The 23,999-nt window shown below is 47.4% G+C and overlaps 1 protein-coding gene across 1 annotated transcript in view; it reads left to right on the plus strand.

Moving 5' to 3' along the window:
• The window catches only part of LOC138503100 (protein argonaute-3), a 2,065,845-nt gene that overhangs the window by 1,252,878 nt on the left and 788,968 nt on the right, over window positions 1-23,999 (plus strand). The window contains exons 10-11 of the mRNA XM_069622607.1: window positions 3,852-3,974; window positions 4,182-4,315. Coding sequence (XP_069478708.1) covers window positions 3,852-3,974; window positions 4,182-4,315 — 257 coding nt within the window. The remainder of the gene's footprint in view (window positions 1-3,851; window positions 3,975-4,181; window positions 4,316-23,999) is intronic.

Here is a 23,999-nt window from a genome sequence, read left to right on the forward strand (position 1 = left end):
ACATAACAAGTCAAAGACATACCTCAAATCTTGTCTAAAACTGGGAGTAAAAGAGTCTCACTCTTAGCAGGAGAAAAAAACAAACCCCAAAAATCCAGCAAAGCTGCTGGAGGACTTACTAGGTTTGGGAAATTAGCCATATAAGACAATTCTCTCTAAACCCCCCCCTTTTTCTCACAAACACGTTCGCACAATACGTAAGACAACAGACTAACACCAAGGACGTTTACCTGACTTGTCCCAATAACATAGTCGGGTAAATTCAGGCAATAGACCAGAATCACGCACATTTGACGACCCTTTCCCTTCCCCACAGGAATGAAAGTTGGAGCACAATATGAGCAAGGCAATCTGCATGATGTAAGAGCTTACTAAGCACGACAGTTCAAGAGCAAGAGAACGATGGTGCAGACTGAGAGGGTGATGAGGAGAGAGATGACCTTGCCCAAGGCCAGTGAAACCTCCACAGACAGAAACATAAGACCGCAAACAGAGGCCAACGTGTGTTGCAGCAGATGTCAATGGTACAGGAGAACCTCCTCCGCTGATTACCAAGCCAGAGAGAAACGCTTGCCTCAGTGGTACCAACCTTGACTCCAAAGCCAAGCGGTTCATCACAGCCGATGAGTCAAGGGGAGTGTCGATAAGAAACCGAACTGTGTTGAACGAAAAGAAGCAAGAGCTAATTTGAACTTTGAAAAGATACGATTGCGTAAAGAGGGGAATCCAGTAACAGAGGAAGCCGGCACCATGTGGGTGCTCAAGCAGAAAACTCTGGACGATTACCCAAAAGTAAAGATTACCGTAACCAGAAGGCCTTGGGAAGAGGCGAAGAATGGTCAAAGTGGTCATATATGGGTCTTGTAAAATCCTCTGTACCGTTGAAGGTTTTTGACTGGCAGATGATTATGAAAGCTTAGGGAAGTGAATCCTGCACAGTGAAATTTAGTACATGAACTGTGTATCAGAAAAGTTGGCAAAAGTGACCCTGGGAGAGTGAAACCCACAACGAGGGGAAAAGCCTGAAAAACCTGTTTAAAAAAAAGACATTAAGATTTGTGAAAGTAAGAAATATTGCAAGACGAGGGGAAAGGAAGTGACCCTTGTCATTTGGGATTCGAGCTCGGCTGAGGAAGATCCAGGGTTGGAAAGCTATCACCCAAAGTTCATTGAGAAGGAAACTGTCTTGTGACTTTGTTAAATACAATTACTGAGGGGTCTGCGCCCAGAAGAGGGGGACCCAGAGGTGAAGCTATCGCCAAAAGTATTTGTAGAACCGAACATTTGTGTTTTTGTTGAGAGCATCAGGCCTTGAAGGCGAGAGACTTTTATTTGAAAGAGACTTAACCGTCGAAGAACCTGATGGCTGATACAGAACTTTTAGATTGTGCTGGGAAGGCTCGTGTGTGTGCTGTGCCCCTTAGTCCCACCTTGTCCTGTGCTAAAAACGTGGGGAAGGGAGACCTCAAGGCAATCACATCCTGACTTATTATTTTGAACGCTATTTCCTTTATTGTGATACCCTATCCCACACTCTTAGTTGTAAGGAATTGGCAATAGGTTTTTATCCCACACTCTTAGTTGTAAGGAATTGGCAATAGGTTTTTCTTAGAATTGGGCTATTTTATTTTGACGCCACTAGAACTGCCATTTTTTTCATTTGATGGTCAACGTTTGCTCCAATCTTGGGTTTAGGTTAGGCGTTTTTCCACCCTTTATTTCTAGTTCAATAAACTCCCTTGAATTGTGATCACTTGTGTCTGTCTTTACTGTTGCCCCCATGAGTTCCGTACAGTACCCACTCAGGTAAGATTAAGGCAACCCCACCGCCAGAACGGTGTGGCCGTGGCTTGGAAATGATCTTACCTCCATTAGGTAGGAGGGAGTTAAAAGCAGTGACTGAGCTACCATTGAACCATGAGTGGGTGGGCAAAACTTGTTGGTAATGGCGTTAACATTCTGGATAGGGCTCCTTAGGTAAGGAGGTCAGGACACCTTGTCTTGGTCCACAAATTGTTATTTTATTATTTTGTGGTTTTATATTGTGTGACGATTATAGCACGTGCAGTGCTAGTTGCATGTGAGAAGAGCCAACACGTGTTTCGACCAAAGTCTTTGTCATGGTAGAGTAGACAAATGGTGGAGGTCCTTGCATAAGGAGGTGGAAGGCCACAGAATGGTCTGGAATTCTGGTCCTGTATAGCAGAGGCTGGGTAGGCACTGGGGATCCGGGGCTGAGTAATACGGCTGTTCAGCCTGCAAAATAATAAAAAAACAATTTGTGGACCAATACAATGTGTCCTGACCTTCTTACCTAAGGAGCCCTATCCAGGATGTTAACGTAATCCAGTGCCATTACCAACAAGGTGTGCATACTCTACCATTGGGAATTTCGGAGCTTTTTCCCAAGCAAAACATGTACTAGGATTCAGGGTTCATATAATCGCCCAACCAGATTAAACAATAGTGTAGGGGTCTGCCGTTCCTCCAAGCTCCCAACCCATCCGTTGGTATTGAACCATGTCTCAGTAAGGGAGAGAGAGAATGTCAAGATCAGTGTCTTCAAGAAGGAGATAGATGTCAGCAGAGTGTATGTTGCCTGAGCGGGCGTTTAGTCACCAGGTGGAGGTGGTCTCTGTCTTTCAATGTTTTCTGAGGTGGCATACAGGGGCGTGGTACTTCAGTCAGAGGGGGAGGGACAGAATGGAAAGAAGGGGGCGAGGAGGAGAGAAGGAAGAAAGTTAATGATGGATGGGAGGATCCGGTCAAAGAGAAGGTTGACCTGTGGACCCTGAGCCAGAATAGTGCCAGTGTGATATCCAGACTGAACAAAAGACTAATATTATGCTATATACCTATACCATTGTAAGTTAATGCAGCTCCTCCTGTTTAGCATGAAATGGAAGCCCCATCCAGGGGTCCAGGTGCCAGAATTCGAGTTCAGCATCTGTGCAACATGGCGGAATGCAGATGCAAACAAGTCCACAAGACATAAGTCTGTCCCGAAACCAAAAAAGAGGGGTGGTTGGTAGCTACTCCAGTTTCAAGGTTAACAAACTGTGAAGAAGCGTTCTAAGCCAGAACAAAATTCCAGAAACTGACATGGTGAAAGTGGCGAGGAACATGGAGTACAGATAAGACTTGAGTAGGGGCATTTCCTACTGTGGAAAGGGGGAACCCAGAAGTCAAGAGTCGAGAGTAGAGAAGTCAGACCAGAAAACATGATGGGCTCAGTTACATAGATAAGGAGAGTCCCGAGTTCTGCTTAGCGTCATGCACAATGTGCAGTCATTTGGAGTAGGAACTTGTCCAGTTTTCTGGCTGAGTGATGGCGTGGCTAAATCACAGAGTAGCTCAGAATTCCAAGAGCAACCCACTGTAAGCAAAAAAAGAATGTCCTGGCTACATCTTTGAGAATATTTTCATTCAGTGGTGCTGCGGCCAGGGACTTCCATGTTCTTGTGGTGGGAATCCGCACGTAAGCACCACATGTGTGCATGCAGTAGATCTGTTGGGGGATTTAGTCCTCCTTGCAGATCTTATTGCATGCGATTCTGGAAGGAGTGTGAACAGCGACGTGACACCCATGGGCCAAATTCCACTTTCGACACCCACAAGGGTTTCTCCAAGGCAGCAGCCATTACCCAGACAGTTAACATGGTCCTTGCTGGGACCCAGGACACATGTGCGGCGAAATAGTCAATAACACTTGGGCTTCTTTTCCCTAAACCTTTATGCACCTGATCTGGTACTGTCCAGTCACAGAATGCTGCATGTATAATGCCCGAACGACTAAGACTACAAACGATACAGTGAGTAATTGTTGTTTAAATTATTTTCTTTGCTTTCAGGTAAGAAGTGCTAATTATGAAGCTGATCAGTTTGTGCAAGAATTTCAGTTTAAAATCCGAGATGAGATGGCGCATGTGACTGGGCGAGTTCTTCCAGCACCCATGTTGCAGTATGGTGGAAGGGTATGTTTTTTGCTTCACAGCATAATACATATTTTTCTGTTATGCTCTTTATACCATTATCCATTCTTTAGTAAGTAGAGTGCAATGTAGGTTTGACATTAATAAGTAAAAAAGTATGCAGATGGTCCTATAAATGAATTTGTAAAGGCAGAGATGAGGAATGGAGTTTCATGTTTCAATGGCATCCTCTGTTTGTAATTTCTGCAGAATCGGACAGTGGCTACCCCCAGCCATGGTGTGTGGGATATGCGAGGAAAGCAGTTCCACACAGGTGTGGAGATCAAAATGTGGGCCATAGCTTGCTTCGCAACACAGCGGCAATGCAGAGAAGAAATATTAAAGTAAGCTCAATCACTTATTTGTTTTGTCTTTCTAACACTTTTGCTGATTTTTACCTGGTTGCAACAAAGACTCCATTGAGATTTCAGCTCAAACAAATACATATTCTTACGTCCAAGCCCCTACAGTCCTTGTAAATGGAAGTGCTTCCATTGGACCATTCCAGGGCACATATCCTATCTCTGCAAGATAATTTGGCCACCTAAGCTCAGATCTCTCGCATGCAGCTCCTGCCAGGTTATTCCTAAGGTACTGATGTGCTAATTGGCTTTTTGATTCAATCCTGTACGATTTCTTAATTTTAATGTCACCTCCGCCTTGCACAACTTAAGAGTTTCCAAAGAGGTGACCAAATGACACATTTACCTGGTAGCTGTGGCTGAGCAGTCAGACTTCTCTCAAGAAGAGTAGGTCAGTATATAGAGTATACACAATAGAGCTAAAAACACAGTAAAGTAAACAAACACTGACCAGAGCTTTGTATAAAAAGTATATAATTATTTCTTTAGGCAATATACTAGCACTCTAAATCAAAAGCAAGTTAAAAAACAGTGAGGTAAATTATACACACCTCCCTTGATAACTATCAGACAAGTCAGAGTTAAAACACCACGATTTGTTAAAACAGATGTGAGCGCGTAACCTGATGGCACTCCAATAGTTCAGTTAAAGGGAAAGAAAAAGGCAGAGCATAGAAATAAAACGGGTCCCATCACTTTTAGGAGTTCTCAGCAAGGGAATAAAGGCAGTATATACTGTAGAGCCAAGGTTCATAGGCCAGGCCCACTTTAAATGGAGCAAAGCGAAATGTGCCCAGGATCACACGGTTTAAAATGCACTAAACGTCTTTGCAGAATGTTCAAAAGAGGTTGGGGTGATTCAAGAAGGTAAAGTTAGAAGGCCTGGGGCCAACCCAGTTGGAAAGCCAAGGATTTAAGGGTCACCTTGGGCAAACCGAAGAAAGGGAGGCCAGGCAGGACACAGTACCTTAAAGAGAGAGGAAGCTCTAGCGGTGGCAGTTGTTCCTGGCAGTGGTTGCAGTTCGTTGTTTCGACCAGGGGAAGAGAGGATCTCTTCGAGGAGGAAACGTGGAGTCGTTGCACTGCACAGGGATGAAACCAGCCGCAGAGTTTCGTCAGTAAAAGGTGCGTTCCTTTTATTCGCAGTCAAAGTGGTGAACTTGGCTATCCGGCCGCTGGGGTGCTTGGCACGGGCGATTCGACCAAGCGACGTCTTTGGAAGGCGAAAGGGGTGAACTGGTTGGTCCCACCAGCTCAGAGGAAGAAGACTCGTCCAGCAGAAGATCTTCTCTTGTCGGGAAAGTGAGGTAATTGCAGCAGAGCGTCACCGGTGGTGTCGTCGTTGCAAATGGCTCAGATTCTTCCCTCTTCGGATTCTTAGGTCCTGTGGCGACTTCTGAAGTTCCAGTCCCAAAGGCCCTGCTTTTATGCAGAAAAACCACCATTCAACAGCCTAGCTGTCACTCAAACATGCTAAGTGGTGAGCCGGGCGGCTCACCACTGGCCCAATCAGAACAGAGTGCGACTTGAGTTGCTAAGGCAACGCAGTCCAGGGTGCCAATTCCCCTCCCCGCCCATCCTCTCCCACCCAGAGAGAGTGTCACCATTTGGAGGGCTTCTGTGGAGAAGCCCGCCAAAAAAAGGCACAAAGGGCTCGACCTTGGTCAGAGTTACAGAGACGACCACAAACGCCATTTTAGAAAAGAGTTCGGGCAAAAATACCCAACCGTTGATTTAATATTAAATAAATAAACCAGCGGTATCTTTAACATTGCACCAAAAAGTGGTGCGTTTAAAATCAATGGGAAAATCCCATACAGAATATTCTGGTGGAATACTTTGCGTGGTAACCACTGCCACCAGCCAGAAGCTCGACAAGGGGGGACTGGACAGTGCCCCCTTGAAAACAGACCCAGGGGCAATATAATTAACCACTTACAGTACTTCCACACTATGATGGTTTTTACTGGTTGTGTTCACAATTTAGGACTTGTAAAGTTAATGGTGACTTTACATGCCCTGGGAGACAGTAGTCAGTACCAGGTTATGGAGTCTATGTTTAGGGGTCACTATGACACCCCTGTGTTACTCAAATTAGTGTGCTGTGTTACACGCACATAAAAAATAGATGATACCCTATGGAGCAAAAAGAAAACCCCAAAGCCCATAAGCACACAAACAGTCAAAGACATACCTCATATCATGCCTAAGACTGGGAGGAAAAGAGTCTCACTCTTAGCAGGAGAAAAAAACAAACCCTAAAAAATCCAGCAAAGCTGCTGGGGGACTCACTACGTTTGGGAAATTAGCCTTATAAGAGAATTCTCCCTAACACAAACCAACATACCCAGGAAACGTTGAAGCTCATCAGAAAGACCTCCAACGTTATCCAAACGGGAAAAAGTAAATACTTGCTACCGAAAAAAAAGCAGTTAACAAAACAAGGCCAATAAGGACGATTCTGGAAAGGAGGGCTCAAGGGGGCCCCATTCTGGTACACCCAGGGATTCATCACAGGGCATTATTAACATCAGCATTGTAACCATCACTCTGCGTTGATAGCGTCACCAACTGTTTGATTAATGTCCAAGAGCTCCTCAAAGTTGACCACCTTGCTGTTGAGCAGATCAAGTGTTTCGACATCGAAATATGCAACATCAATAAAGACAAATTACTGGAAGAAGCCCAAACTGGCCATTGAAGCACCTCCTGATGAAGATATTGGCCTGGAACCTCCACAAAACACTACTTCATTGGTCAGAGCAAAGTGAATACAAAGAAGCCCGTTTCAGAGAGATATGTTTGCTCCAAAGGAGCTGCAGCTCCTAGATACTTTTCACCTCCTCTGGACTGCTCAACCCAACATATTGACAATTCCTCTTCAGATTGGCCTGACTACTGCCCTGCCCCACTGTTTCTACCTTCAGCAAAGATTTACTATGATGAAGAAATATTTTGTGTAGACCTGTCTTTAGTGTGTGCTAACATGTGACTGACTGTATCTTAGTACTACCCTCTCTCCTTTCCGAAGAGTGGAGTCAGATTGCACAGTCACACTTTGCACTAATTTGGAAGAAACAGTGTACATGCACTCATCAAGGCTGGTCAAAACTCAACAGAGGACATGTAGAACATCCTTAACAGTATGCATAGCGCTGCAGTTGTAAATTCTATAGCAACACTATTTTATATAGACGAAAAGTGTTTTTCCATCATGGCTAGCTTCAGGAGCAGGGTTGAAGCTAAAGGAGGTGAGCAAGCAAGAATGAAAGAAAAACTACCCTGATCCATTGTTTATTCTTACGTCCTTGCGAATTCTGCCCTGCGACCGGTATGATTTCCAAGAGTTAACACAAGAATGGAAAAATTACATCCAGTTAGTAGTTTAACACAGCTACCAGGTAAATCTGGGTGGTGCAGACTGCTACCAATTGGGTTTACTGCTTACTCCTGTAGTCTTAATCTTTTTGCAGTGTTCCCTAAGGGAACTGCACAGGATTCTGCCTAACAGTTTTCAAACTAACCTTTGACTATCTTTGCGGTCTCGTTCGGTCCTCACTGGCGTTCTTTGCAGCTGAATCTGCACCAGTTGGGTAGAACCAACACTTTATTTTATCATTTGTATGACGCACCAAGCACAGAGGCATCTAGGAGCTTTTCTTAAGTGAGTTGGTTACCGTAGTTTGCAGAGGTGATAGGTTACAAACGTTACAATATTTACTTGCATAGGTATTCTATCACAGACATTTCTTACATGGGTAGCATGTATTGGTTAAATGAGTTACGGATGATATTTACATTAAATACAGCATGGATTAGGCTGAGGTCTATATTAAGGTTCATTGCGGTTACCATGTTTAACACAGGTACATACATAAGTACTTACATTAATTTTCTCCATACACATGGATGGTCTACTGGCTTTGTCCCATTGATTTTTATAGAACGTACTACTCTCCTTGAAAAACACCTTAAGTGACTTTGGGGGTGCCTGTCTGACCCTGGTCATTTTTACTGTACCAAGATAGGGTCCAAGACATTCTAAGCCAAAAATTAGAATTGCAGTAATTAACAGTGATTTATAATGCATTTTTAAGTCATGCTCTTTGAAATGTAAATGCATATTCCCACTGTCAATTTTTAATGGCACTGTAACTATTTTTCTATGAAGTGTTCCGAATTGGTAACTGTTGATATAGTGTTTTATATTTCGAATGGATTGTGCCCTCCAACGCATACCACATCTTTGACATGTAATGTCCACAGCTGTGCACTTTGGAAACTTTTTCGGCAGAGGGTGTCCTGCGTCGCTGGCGTCGGGGCCATGTCCCTCGACGGCCTCCTTCGAGGCCGACATCACAGGATGCCATAAATAGGACGCACAGCGCCCGTAGCCTCAGTTCTGTTTTTTCTGCGAATGTGTACTTCGTGAGACTCGGCGCGCCTCGTGTGTTTTCTTCATAGAAGATGTCTTTCTCTTTGACCCCTCCGACTTCGCGGTCTTGCTTTAAGACTTGCCGGGACTGCAAGTCGAAGATATCGTTACCGACCCCCACCGCATATGTTTGTGGTGCCTAGACGAGTCACACGACACCAACAACTGCTTGAAATGCCAGTCCCTGACTGCCAAGGCCTTGCCGGAGCAGAAGGGGAAGCTCTAGGTAGGGGCTCTAAGCCTGTTACGTCCCGGACTTCCAAGTCCAAGGGGGTTTCCACAGACAACTTGAGGGGCGACTCTCCCCATCAGGAGTCCCGGGGATCTCGGTCCCGGAGTGGTTCCCGCCACTCGTCCTCCTCGTCCCGGCACTCTAGGAAGTGCTGTCACTGGTCGCCTTTCCCGTCCTCTTCGGAGGATGGTGCCTCGAGGAAGGTTACGTGCCCTACGAAGTCCTCGACTCTGGAGGAATGGGCGGCGTGTAAGAAATCCATGAAAGTGATTTTTCAATAGCAGGACACGGGTCCGGTCACGCCTTCTGATGAAGACAGCCAGGATCGGTCTCGTTCCGTGGCTCGCACGCCTTCAGGCTCGGGTTCGCGACGCGACACACATTGGGGGCCGTCGAGGTCCTCTACGGGTAAGGAATCAAAAGGTCGCAAGAGACGTGTCTCTAGGTCTCGTCCCCAGCGAGACTGCAACAACCTATTGAGGGCTCAGGCAGGCGTCGACTCGTTCGGCGCCGTGTCCGTCCGATTCGGACATCAACGCCTTGCCGTTGTACCAGCCCACTGCGCCGTCGGCACCGGTGTCGACGCCAAAGCCTTCGGCGGTCACGACGTCGAGGTTGTCGATGCTCTCGACATCGAAGCCTTTGGCGCTATCGGCGCCTTCAGGGATTTTTTTTCTCACAATTTCCCATTGAAGTACCCGGATATTGTGGGGAAGAAAAGGATGGGTTCCTTGCTCTCGTGCAGGACGGCAAGGATGCCATGTGGGAGTCCCTTCAGTCGGCCGACAGTGTTAGCCGATCCATGGCTGCGAGCACCGTTATACGCAGATTTGCGTGGTTGCAGAAGTCAGGGTTTGCTCCGGATGTGCAGGCCCGTCTTCTCAACATGCCCTTTGATGGTGAACATTTGTTTAGCAGCAAGGCTGACGAGAGCCTTGAACGTTTGCAGACCTCAAAAGCTGCTGCAAAATCTTTAAGCGCAGCAGTGCGTTAATGTTAGGCAGAAACCTGTGCAGTTCCCTTAGGGACCACTGCAAAAGATGTAGGACTACAGGTGATTGGCAGTAAACACAATTGGTAGCAGTCTGTACCTCCCAGATTTACCTGGTAGCTGTGGCTGAGCAGTCAGACTTCTCTCAAGATGGGTTAGGCAGTATATAGAGTATACACAATAGGTACAGAGATACAGTAGCATAAGCAAACACTGACCAGAGCTTTGGTGTAAAAGTATATAGTTATTTATTTAAAGACACACTTGTAAATTACACTAGCACAAAAAGAGGTAAGTAAATTCAACACACAGTCACTAGATTACTTATTAGAGAAGTCTTAGTGAGAAACACCACTTATTTTCAGACAGAGGTGAGCGCTTAACATAAGATGGCACTCTAATAAGTTATTAAAAAGGGAGGGAAAAAGGCAGAGTTATGAAAGCACCTACATTTCAATACTTTTCAAAGAACCACAGTGAGGCAGGTTAGGCAAAGTCTACTGTAGAGCAAGGAAGTTCAAATGCCAGGCCCACTCTTAGAGAGAGCAAGTGAAATGTGTCCAGGATCACACAGTGGGGTTATGCCAAAAGAGTCTTTGTAAATAGTTCGCAAAAAGATTGAGATCAAGTCAGGAAAAGTTAGTTAACAGGTCCCAGGCTAACCCAGGTTAGAAAGTCGAGGATTTACTGTCACCCCGAACGATCTGTCGCAAGGGAAGCCAGGCGGGACACAGTACCTGAAAGTGGGAAGAACGCTCCAGCGGGGGTAGTTGTTCCTGGAAGCGGGTGCAAGTCGGTGTTTCATCCAGAGGAAGAGGAGGTCTCGACGTGGAGGAAAGCTGAAGGTCGTTGCGCTGCCAGGGAAGAAACCAGCCGCAGAGTTTCCCGGTTACAAGGTACCACCCTTTTCTTTGCGGTAGTGGTAAACCGTGGTATTCCGGCTGCCGGGGTGCTAGGCACGGGCAAGGTGGCCACGAGATGGTCCAGGAAGGCAAAAGGACGGGCAAACTGGTTATCCCCACCAGTCAAAGGAAGAAGACTCTCCGGGCTGGAGATCTCCTCTGTCGTCGGGAAAAGTGGTGAGACGGTTCAGCAGGGCTCCCCCGGTGGTGTCGTCGTTGCAGGTCGGCTCGGCTTCTTCTCCCTCCTCAGATTCTTTAGGTCCTGTGGCGACTTCTGAAGTTCCGGTCCCCAAAGCCCTGCTTTTATGCAGAAAACCCCCATTCATTCAGCCTAGCTGTCACTCAAACATGCTAAGTGGTGAGCCGGGCGGCTCACCACTTGGGCCAATCACACAAGAGTGCGACTTGAGTTGCCGAGGCAACTCAGTCCAGGGTGCCTAAACCCCCTCTCACACCCCCTGTGGTACCCAGACAGAGTGGCACCACTTTTGGAGGCTTCTGTGGAGAAGCCCGCCAAAAAGTGGAACAAAGGGCTCGACTTGGGTTGGAGTCACCGAAGCGAACACAAATGCCATTTTGGAACCAAGTTTCGGCAAAAAATACCAACCAGTGATTTTATATTAATTTAATAAACCAGCGGTATGTTCGAGGCTATTTTAAAAAAGTGGTAGCCTCGAACAATGGGAAAATCCCATAGGGATATATTTGCGGTCGAATATAAAAAGTAGTATCCACTGCCACCAGCCAAAACTCGGTCGGGGGGGACTGGACAGTGCCCCCTCGAACAACAGACCCCGATCGAATTGCCCCGACCTGTACGTCCACAATATGATGGTTTGTACTGGTTCTGTTCACAATTTCAGACTAGTAAAGCCAATGGTGACTTTACATGCCCTGGGAGACAGTAGTCTGTCCAAGGGTATGGAGTCTGTTTGGGGGTCGCTACGACACCCCTGGGTTACGGCACGGAAGGTGCTGTGTAACCCATATGCCAAAAACACATGAAGCCCTATGGGGTAAAGGACCCCATAGCCCATAAAACACATACAAAGTCAAAGGAACACCTCAAATCATGTCTAAGAGTGGGAGAAAAAGAGTCTCACTCTTAGCAGAGAAATCAATAAACCCCAAAAATCCAGCAAAGCTGCTGGGGGACTCACTAGGTTTGGGAAATTAGCCTTTACAGAGAATTCTCCCTAACCATTAACCTCTGCCTTTTCGTCATAGGGGACAGCAGTGGAGGGGAGGTTCCTTTCGTTACTACTCCTGCTTTTGTAGAACAAGAAGGGCCGGGCCGCCAGTCGAAGGGGCCAGTGAAAGAGTGTCTGTGGTGGTCTAGGAAATCGTGGTGCCAAAGCCGTTCGGGCAGCTGCCTCTTTGCCTTCAGGCGCTGCCGCAGCCGCTTCTAAACAGTCGTGAGGCCATGTCCCATGGTTCGCCAGTTGGGGGCAGACTGTCTCAGCATCTTGAAGAATGGCGTGCCAATACTTCAGATGCGTGGGTTCTGGATACCATCGCACACGGCTACTGCCTTCTTCAGCAGCCTCATGACAATCCACCAGGGAAAAATTCTTTGAAGCTTCCGGATCCGCTCCTTGCGCAGCAAATTTTGAGCCTGCTGGAGAAAGGTGCTATAGAACTGGTGCCTGTAGTGGAGAGGAACAAGGGATAGTATTCCCCTTATTTTTTGATCCCAATGAAAGACATGGGATTGAGACCCATCATGGACTTGGTTTGGTTGAACAAACTTCTCAGGAAGGACAAGTTCAAGATGGTCACTCTTTCTCAAGTCCTCCAGGCCCTTCAACTTCAGGATTGGTAGTTGTCTCTGGACCTCAAGGATGCTTACTTCAATGTGCCGAACCATGCAGCGCACAGGAAGTACCTGAGGTTTGTGGCTGGGGACTCGCATTTTCAGTTTCGGGTCCTGCCGTTTGGATTGACCTCCGCCCCGAGGGCCTTCACCAAGCTCATGGTGGTGGTGGCAGCGTACCTCAGGTGGGGGCGGATTCACGTCTAGCCCTACCTGGATAACTGGCTGATCTGGGCGCGCTCTCCCGAGCTACCGTTGGATCATCTGTGTCACTGCCGCACCCTTCACAGGCTGGGCTTCTCCCTGAATTTTAAGAAGTCGCACCCGACACCTTCACAACAGCTCCAGTACATTGGTGCTGTGTTGGACACATCCTTGGGGAAAGTGTTTGCCTCCAAAGGTAAGAGCTCATCTCATTGTGCAGATGGTGGACAAGTTTCAACATGCCCAGAGTCTCCTGGCTTTTTAATTCTTAAGGTTGCTCGGCCTCATGGCATCCTGCTTTTTTCTGGTGCCAGAGGCCCGGCTGCGGATGAGATCCCTGCAGTGGGTGCTCAAGATGCAGTGGTCTCAGTTCTCTGGCAAGATGTCGGATCCCGTTCAGATTCCACTCTCGGTCTCCCAGGTTCTTCATTGAAGGGAACCTGATGAAGGGGGAACAGTTTTGGCAACCGTGGCCGCAGGTGACGGTAGTGATGGATGCTCCCTCACAGGATGGTGCGCTCATGCCAACGACTTTACCGCTAGCGGTCGTTGGTCTCCGTCAGAGTCCAGACTCCACATCAATCTATTAGAGCTGAAGGCCGTCAGGCTAGCTCTGAAGGCATTTCTGCCCTCTGTACGGGGGAAAAGTGTTCTGATCATGACGGACAACACAGTGGCCTTGCATTTCCTCAACAAAAAGGGGGTGGGGGTAGGGTCACTTCAGTTTTGCAGAGAGGCAATGCAGCTCTGGTTCTGGGCCATCCAGCAGGAAATTTCGCTCTCTGCAGTTAATCTGCTGACGCTCTAAGCAGGCAGAGCACGGTCTCTCACGAGAGAGAGCTGGCTTAGGAAGTCCTTCAGGAGATCTTCGCCCTTTGGGGAACCCCGCAAGAGGATCTCTTCACCACCAGTATCAACCAGAAGTGCGAGAGATTCTGCTCAAGGGAATTTCCTCCAAGAGGAGCCTTAGGAGACGCTTTTGTGGTGGATTGGTCATTCCCACTGCTCTATGCGTTTACTCCAGACCCCGTCATTCCTCAAGTGTTGCGAAGGTTCATTTCCCACATGATCCTCATTGCTCCGGATTGGGCCAGGAATGCGTGGTAGCCGGACCTTCTGGAAATGTCCGTCTGACCTCCACGCCGTCTTCCCCACTGAGAGGACCTGCTCTTGCGCGAGAGGGGGGTGGGGTGGGGGTCAGGTTCTCCAACCAGAGGTCAAGACTCTCAACTTTCATGCTTGGTATCTGAAAGGTTGAGGTATAAGGATTGGGGCCTCCCAGATGACGTGATGGAGGCGTTGCTTTCGGCCATGCGGCCTGCAACCAAATCCCTGCACCGTTGGTGTAAGTTCTGTGACTGGTGCAGGGATCACAATGTTGATCCTTTTCAGTACTCCATTCCTATGGTTTTATCTTTCTTTCTTTCTTTGGCCCACAGGGGCCTTCAAGTGGGTACCATTAAAGGTTATCTGGCGGTGCTGTCCATCTTTTAAGCGCTCGACTGAAGAATGTTCTTATTTTAAGATTCCTTTGAATTCCCAGTTTCTTAAAGGACTGACTAATGTATTTCCGCCGTTGCCATTCCAGGTGCCGGTTTGTGATTTGGATTTTATTTTGAAATTTCTCATGGGTGCTCCATTTGAACCTTTGCACTCTTGTCCTTTGAGATTACTGTCCTTCAAGACTGTGTTCTTGGTTGCGGTTGCTTCCGCTCGCAGAGTGAGTGAATTACAAGCACTTTCATCGAAGCCACCCTTTACTGTGTTTCAAAAGTACAGGGTTGTGCTGCGTGTACGTCCCTCTTTTCTACCTAGGGTAGTCTCTGAATATCATTTGAGTCAAAAGGTGGTTCTTCCATCTGTTTACCCTCCCCCTCATCCTGGTAAGGAAAAGGAGCGTCTCCATAGGTTGGATCCTACGAGAGCTCTTAACGTTTCTAGGATGTCCAGGGTCAGAGTGGATGATCAACTCTTTGTAGGATATGCTGGACACCGATTGGACCAGGCTGTTACCAAACAGATCTTGTCCAGGTGGATTATCCTTACCATTACGGAGTGTTACCGGTTGGCGGGTAAAGACCCTCCTGATGGGTTGAGAACTCACTCCACTAGGGGCGTGGCTACTTCCACCGCCCTCCAGCGGGGTGTTCCTATTAGGAATATTTGTGATGCCGCTACTTGGGCTTCAATCCATACATTTGTAAAACATTATTCCCTGGATATAATCCATGGTCAGGATATGGCCTTTGGGAAGGCGGTTCTCTATTCCACAATCTAATTGGGTACCCTAAAATCTTTTCCCTCCTCCATTTACTGGTACTGCTTTGGGAGTCTGTCAAAGATGTGGAATGCGTTGGAGGACACAATCCATTCGAAGAACAAGTTACTTACCAACTGGTAACGTTCTTTCGACTGGATGTTCCTCCAACGCATTCCACATCGCCCTCCCGACCTGCCCCTCAGGAGAATTTCCTATGCAATTTCAGCTTCCGTTTTCCGCAAGGCTAAGTGCAGTCCAGCAGGCATCAGACTGGTGCCACACATTCTGGGGGAATAAACGTAAACTGAGTGTATGGGCGCTGTGCGTCCTATTTATAACGTCCTGTGACGTCGCCCTTGATGGAGGCCTTCGAGGGATATGGACCTCTGTGGACATCCAGTCGAAAGAACGTTACCAGTTGGTAAGTAACTTGTTTATTTTGTGGTTGCCCCTAGCTTGGTTTCTGTCAAGACAGGAGACTGGAGACTCACATTATGCTTACACTTTTTTAATGCTACTATACAGCAGCCTTCAAATCTCAAATAAAATATTTTAATAAACAAAGTTTTAAACACTTAACCAACAAAAAAAAATATTTTCCTTTTGTTTTTTAAACTAAACTAGAAACTATTCCAGGAAACGCACAATTTCCCATGAGTACTTTCCTGCTATAGTAGCTCCTTCTAAGTGCCAACGAATCAGGACCCTCCAAGCTTTCCCATTTCATATCCTACCTGGGATCCTTCCTCTTCTTTTTGCTGCTTTCCAGCAGATAAGTTCACTTTAATTTAGCTCCATAATTTTGGCTCTGTTTAATGCATTGCATTAACACCTATCATTATTTCTGTCAGATAACTGCCTGCTTGCACGTTGACTTGTATATATACATGTATTTGTAGCAACGCGCCAGCGCAGGTTCAACATTTATTAATGTGCATTAGTAGCAGCGTGAGCTCATCATTTATCAACTCTCATACTATTTTCCTCGAGTTTTCATTGCGGCGTTTCAGCGCCGGGATGGCAAAGTCATACCGGCGAGCACAACGTGCGCATGTGCATTTTAGGGACCAGAGACGTGAGTTAGGTTTCTGGGAAATAGCTCTCACCCCGAGACGCCGGCTCGCACCTCCCGAATTAAACTCGGGTGCTGCATTGATTGTGATGCATTCGGCGTGCCCAAGCGTGTTTTTGCAATGCCACAGCTTGGCATGCCGATGCAAGTCATTAGAGGAAAGTGCCATCAGTTTCGAATGCGACTTCATTTGCAAGCCGGCATTCAAGCTCCTCACTACACGGAGCACCACAGCTTCCACTGAAGCTTTTCCATTGCTATATCAGTACGGTTACGTGTCGGGCAGCACCCATCTTAGATGCAGACCACCACGCTTGCCTGAAGAGCAGTGGAAAAGCACATAAAGGGAAATCACATTCTTTGCATAGGCCGACAGCTATTGAAAGCTGCGGCCTATTGCAGTTGTAGTTTTCGAAACTCGAAAAGGGAAGTCGACAGTGCGTGCCATTAATACTATCCCTAGTGTGAATTCCACTGTACCCATGGTCCTTTACGCGTCGAGGTCCCTCAGATTGTTTTTTTCCGCCATCATTGGTGGACGTTTAAAACGCAGAGTTCCTTTTTCAGCTAACCCCATTGATTAACAAAGTGCTTAGAGCTACTTACTCTTTCTATTCTTTATATTGCTGAGCTTCGACGATCACCTTCGACAACGGACAAACGACGTTGGATGCAGACCTTGCCTCGACAACACCCCTTCGGCCTTGGAAGGCCTCTCCTGGCCTTGGCCAGACAGTAGGGAGAGTGGGGGGTGGTCATATCCTAGACTATTAAGAGAATGCAGTTTCCCCATTTCACCCTCTATATTCAGCAAGCTGCTTTTCCATCCAATCATGGAAAATACACTGTTTAAATTTGCTCCAATTGCAACAAAAAATGTCCCAAGAAGGAAAAGCACTGGGTGTACAACCTGTCTTCCGAGGGATCACGAGGGCCACTGTAGAGCTTGTCTGCTTTTCAAATCCAAGACCCTAAAGAACCAAAAGACAAAACGTTGGGCCCACCACGCCATGCAGGCAGAGGCCGCCATGGACGTGGAGGGTGCATCCAGCAATGGCAGCATCGGCGTCTTTTTCGGACGGCAAAGGTGATAGGGATCCTTCGGATTCCCACGTCCTAGCCCCCGACCACATCAGACAGGCCAGCAACGCTGTTACGGGGACACACAAATCATCCCACGCAAAGCACATACCCCAAGGCCAGAAGTCGACGATAACTTTGTCTACACGGCCGCACACAGCGTTGTGGGGTAGGTCCACTAGCTCCCTGTCCTCTGGGCACTCAACATCACGTTCACCTCTCGACAGGCCGCAAATGTCGCACGATAAAGGATACGCGTACACCGCGTCCAATGCAGCAGCCGAAAACCGAGCATCGGAAGACACAGCTCCAATTCTCCCGTCCGCTGAAATTCGATAATCCTCATTAACGCCGAATTCGGCAAAAAACATGCAGACTTTGAAAATGTCCCACCTGGGGCAACAACATGTCCCGGAGACACTCCTTAAAGGGAGAACTTCGAAAGAAACACACTTCTAAGAGTCACCATTCCCATAGGGAGAAAGTGCGTGCATCAGATAAGGAGAAAGAGCGTTTCCCAATGGGAGGGTACTATAGCTGCAGCTATGAAACACAAAGGGCAGTCTGCTCCAGAATGAACTCCTTCTTCTGTATCTATACCAAATGTCACACAGTGGTCTGCTGAGGACATTGATAGTGATGAGATGCATGTCCTTAATGGCAGATTTCTTTGAAAAAAATCCCCAGGCAATACAAAGCATACAGAACACGCCACCTACTAGTGGCGCCACATCATCGCAACCCCCAGCAAAAGGGCATGTATAGACACCGTTCAAGTTACCCCTCAGCAAGACCCAGACCAATTTTATCTCTATGATCCCAATACAGAGTCTGAGGAGCAAGATACCCTAGGAGTTAGGTCATTACTATGATGAGGATGAAGAAGACGTTTACATCTTACCCTCTCCTGATCATGTAGACCTGCCGGTGGCAGACTCACTGGCGGACAACCCAACTTCAATGTAATGACATGCTCATGAACGCAGTAGAGCATTTCCATATTGAAACTCAATTGGACAAGGATTTTTATAGAGGGCATATTGGGGAATAAAAAAGGCTTCAACCCAATGTATACCCATTCTACAGTCAATACAGAGAAGAATTCAACCTTCTCTAGAAACTAAGTCAAATGCGGGCAGTAAACCCACGTATTGAGAACATGTTCCGCCCTGTGCCCACAGACCCCCTTTACATCGGGGGGGGGCAGAATTAAGGCCAGATTCGCTGGTAGTTGCCATGACCAGAAAAAGGGCTGGAACACCTCTAGCTTCCTCAGAATCACCCCTGATACAGCGAGCAAGAAGATGAAACACTCTTGGGAGGAAAGTGGCCACCTCAGCGGCTTTTCAAACAAGAATTGTCAACAATACCACCTTGCTGGCAAGTTACAACTGCTGCAAGCGGGAGGAGATTGAAACTTTAATGGCCTCAGCCCCAGAACCTCTAAAGCCCCAACTGTCCCTGGCAGTAGCGGAAGGAAAGGCGGTGTCTAACTGCATCCTACAAAATAACTTGGATGCGACAGATAATGCTGGTAGAAACATTGCTGAAGGGACACTCCTAAAATGCCATGCGTGGCTACGCCAATCAGGTTTTAAGTTGGAAGCGCAGTCAATGCTCCTCAATATGCCTATCGAACCTAACGTCCTGTTCAGCAAAGCGGTTGAGGGTGAATAAAAGAGTGCTAAGGATGAGTATGACACTCGTAAGTATTTAGGCCAGCTCACAAACCAACCATCAGGCCAAAGAGGCGGTAACAATTTGTCACTTCAGAGGACAATATTTGCAGAGGGGTTCTGGATACAGCCAAAATCAGCGCTCATCCTGGGGTTCCAATCAAGGACAAGCCTCTCAATGGGTTCCAAATGGGCCATCGTAGACCTCGCAGCCGAGGGATGTTCTCCACTGCCAGAGGTGGAGCAACACTTCCAAGACCATGACCACCCGCTTCAGGACCCCTCCCATGCCTCTCCAATAGGGGGGCATATAACACACTTCACCTCGGATAAGTTGGTGCTATCAACCGTGTGTAAAGACCGAAGGGGTGTCTCTACTCCTGCTCTCTATATGGTAGATTAGAGGCACATAGGACCCCAGCCAAGATTCTCTTTAACGGTAGCAATGGACGAGCAATCAAGGCCTTGCTTCTCAGGAGGTGATGCGGGCTGGTTCTTAAGTACATTGTCGTCCCCAAGCACCCACAAAGGAATGTCCACACACTATATTAGTTAAAATAGTCTTTATATAATTAAGGTTCACGTTTATATACACAATCACAATAACTCACTTTGTGCTCTGTTAATCTACAATGGCAAATATATACACAGTTCTAGGTGGTACCACGATTCCTCTGAGTCCATTAAAATGCATCAACTGTACTCAGTTCAAATAGCATATGAATCAACACAGCAAAACGATATCAACCATAGACTTAGGAGGAAAACAAGTTGGTTAGACAATTGGCAGAATAATGAACCCCTACCTCTTGGCACGGTTCTGTATGAGGATCCCCCCACCTGGGCAACCTGTAAATGACGACGCACTACAAGCCAACTCCATATCTTCTCTGTTAGTCTTATCTCCTTCTATAAAAGTTCTACTGCCCCAAAGTACCTGGTTTCGTAGAGTTCTTAGGTGAGTTGTTGGCAGGCCCTTCTTGAGCGCACTCAGGCAGGAGACACGGGTCGTCGAGATTCGGTGAAGAAAGGGTGAACGTTGTAGAGGGAGCAGCTTCGCGGTGCTCGTTGACGAAAGCTTGTGAACGTCCTGTGAAGCCGAGGCGTGCGCTGCACCTCGACGGCGAGTGTTCATTGCTGCAAAGAGTCAATGAGGAACTTTGGCCCAGCAAGGGTGTTGAGTCATCGGCATCTGGCTTTGGCGAATGTGACGGGACCACGGCTGGATTCAGTAGCTTCGTCAGTGTCTTTGAGGTTTTAGGGTGGCGGGAAACCCACCAGGGGATTCTCCTCGGTCGTCGGCAGCCTTGACTTTCTCCGGCAGGACGAAAGCGGTCGACGAGGGTGAACAAGGGAGTCCTTGGATCAAATGTTCTTATGCAAAGGGATCACAGCAACGACAGTCGTCGACGGTGAACGACTGTCCGGAGCTTCTTTGTTCTCCTCGGTGTTCCCCTTCTTCGGTCGGCGCCTTTCGTAGGTCTGTGTACCAGGGAGCTTTGACAAAGATCAGCTGGTGCACGATGGTCCCTAGTAGCTCGGGAAGAGGTCTCCTAGCCAGGTCCTGTCTTGGATCAGTTCTTTGAAGGCACAGCAGCTTTCAGATTAGCAAGGGACAGCAGCAGCAGTTCTTCTTCTTCCAGTGGGCTTCAAAGTTAAGCATCAACTTCAGCTTCTGAACGGCGTCAGTTTCGATGTCAGTTTCTGCTTCAGCTTCTGAACAATTTCTAGCAGTGAGAGGCCCCCAGATATACTGTTGATCTCCCATTCAATCTGCTGGGTCACACTCAGGCAACCAATCACTCAGAAGGGCTTTCAGGCAGCCAATCAGGCACACTGTACATTCGGGCCATTCCTACCATCCAGACACTCGCAACACAGAAAGTGGATTCGGACAAGCACTCTGCCATTCACCACTACACACTGCAATCATACCAGTTTCGGGCAGGGCTGTCTCAGTCATTGTGTCAAACACCAGATACTAGACACACATAACACAGAATGCTTATACATCCTACACTCCATTCACCCACGTCCCACCCCACGGACGTACCTACACCATACAGTCATTGGGAAGGCTCCAGCCAGTCAGGCCTGGGCTTCCCCACAACACCATATATGGAACTTCCATCCAACAGCCAGTCAGGGGGAAAGGACAGGGTCATGGCTTCCCAGGACTTTGGTAAAAGTAAGGTAACAGGTGATAGAAAGCAAGAGGCCACAGGTCCATCTTGTTTCCTATAAGGAATCCACTGATTCCAATGGCAAGGCCTGGGCATCCCAAAATGGAGGACGCTCAGGGCACCGGTCAGTTCACCACGGAGCTGCCACCAGCCCGTACCGTGTGTTAGGCAGAATCCGGGGCAGTTCCCTTAGGGACCACTACACAAGATTAAGACTACAAGTGGTAGTACAATTTCACCTTTCGTACAAGCCTGTACTACACGTTAGAGTGGTAGCAGTAGCGGAGCAGCCAGGTTTATCTCAAGAGCAAATGAGCAGTAGTAGAGATTACACAAAGGACTACAATTACTGTGACTCAAGCTAACACTGACCCAAGGTTTCTGGTTAAAAAAATATATAAGTACATTTATTTTTAAACCATCTGTTTTCAAAACACTTCACTTCTATAAAAATGAAATCGCACTTCAAATCCACTACACACCAATTCCCCTTGTGCAGAACAATTCAAGGTAAGTACCTTAGGATTTGAAAGACCGGTGTTGTGAAACAAAGATGTTACCGGGGGTTGTTACGCGATCACTTTTTGACAGTAATGACAGTTCGGTCTTACGAAAGAGAAGCGTACCCGCGAGAAGAAATGTTACCATAGTCAACACACTTAGCACATGAATTAACACAAGAGATTAGTGGGCAGAAATCGTAGGCAATACTTTTGTCAAGGCAGATAGAACCAAGAGACACTTTATAAAACGTAGATAAGTCAATAGGCCTGCGCCAATTTCAGTTGGACAGGGATCCTGTTGTCGAGGATCACAAGGTTAGAACAGTTCACGATTGGGGATTGCCAGGAGTGCTTAGATATTGTCAAAAGGGAAGAAAAAGTTATAAGCGGGAAGGAAGATAAGGACAAGCCTTTGGTGAGGAGAAAAGGGTTCACCCTAGTTCCTCGAAGTCGGACACACAGTACCTTATTCGTATGAAGAAGAGCTGGTGCCACGGAAGTTGTTCCTGGTAGTTCCTGCAGACTCACGGTTCCTGAAGCTTCAGTCGTGGGGACAAGGTCGACGTCTGGAGCAATCTGCACTACCCAGGGATGAAGCCAGCAGCAGCAAAGCAACGATGAAGAAAAGATGCGTTCCTTTAAAACAGGAGAGGCTCTTCAGATGGCTATCCGGACCACTACAGCTGTGTGCAGCGATTTCGACCAAGAAGAGGATCCTCTGCCTGTGGAAAATGAGCTGGTTGATTCCACCAGGCTCAAGGGAAGAAGACTCCGACTGGATCTTGTCGTTGAAAGGTAGATTGCTCAGGACTGCAGCAGGGCTTCACCGAGACTCGGGAGTTGCAGCAGCCGTCTTCTTCTTCGCTTCTCTTCGGTTCCTTGCAGTTCCAGTGGCGACTCTGACTTCCAGTCCAAGAGTTCTGCCTTTTATGCCAAAATCCCCCATTCACACAGCCTGGCTGTCACTCAACTAAGCAAGGGGGCTGTCCGGCCCGGACAACCATCTCAGCCAATCAATACAAAGTGCGACTTGAGTCTCCAAGGAGACCCTGTGAAGTGGTTGACTACAACCCTCCCTCACATTCAGCCCACCTAGACACCCAGGCGCCAAAAGGATGGTTTTCGTAGAAGCCCGCCAAAAGACGGTGAACAAAGAAGGCAAACCTGGTTTGCCACGCAAAGTAAAACACAAGAAGGACTTTAACAAAAAGAAATGGCGACTAAACCCGACCGGAGCCAAAATAAAAGTATTTGGTCAAGCGGGATTAAGTTCGAGGGTAATATAATAGCCTAAAACAGTACCACGTTTATATAGTATAATCGCGGTAGAATAGTTAGGGTAGATACCACTGCCACCAGCCAAGTCTTAATGTTAAGAGAGCAAAACAAAGCTCAGAGAGGCACAGACAAAAAGGGATAGGAATTAACCATTGCAAATACTCCATGTAAAATGGGGTGTACTGGGTCTGTAGTTTTAAAGTGACTATATAATATTAATGGCAACTTTACATGTTTCAGGGGGACAGTAGTCAGCCCCAGAAAAATGGAGTCAGTGGGAAGTCTAAAAGACAACTGTGTCACTGCACTGAAGGTGCTGTGTAACACGCACAAAAAGTGGGGCTCATGGAGTGGTGAGCTCCAGAGCCCAAGATCACACAAACATTAGAAATACACATGGCAAAACACATGTAAGAGTGGGAAAAAGGCTCACACTCTTACCAGGTGGAAAAAATAAACCACAGAAATCTAGCAAAATCTAGCAAAGCTGCTGGGCTACTCACTGGGTGAGGGAAATTAGCCATAAATGATAATTCTCCCTAACACCCTGCTCTGTGGGCCACACACAAATGCCCAAAAACATACACTAGCCGTACAGGGTCGTACTCCCACCCAAGGGTGCCATAAGGGTATCCCAACGGTCTGTTCACCAAACCAAATACAGGGAGAGCCACACCGCCAGGAGTCCCACATGAACTCCTGCATGGAAAACAAGACAGAACACATGATAAAAAGCAATAAAGGACAATGATTCAGAGGCCCTGTCCCTCTGATGCATTTTAAGCATCACACCGTGGCGGGCAGTTATTGCGTGGAGTTACTGCAGCGACCCTCCAACCATTGCCTTTGTCAAAGATCCACCACAAAAGAGGAGTAACACATCCTTCTGGAAGTGGTTGCAACGCTGCTGCTAAAGGACGCCATCGAAATCGTCTTGGCGAACCAGGTACCCTCGCACTTGCACGATCTGAATGACACCTGGCCTAGTAGGATCGTTGTCTGTATTCCACTGTTTTCCCCTCCCTTGCCTCTTCGGC

The sequence above is a fragment of the Ambystoma mexicanum genome, chromosome 11, assembly GCF_040938575.1.
Source record: "Ambystoma mexicanum isolate Mex_15411 chromosome 11, UKY_AmexF1_1, whole genome shotgun sequence".
NCBI lineage: Eukaryota > Metazoa > Chordata > Amphibia > Caudata > Ambystomatidae > Ambystoma > Ambystoma mexicanum.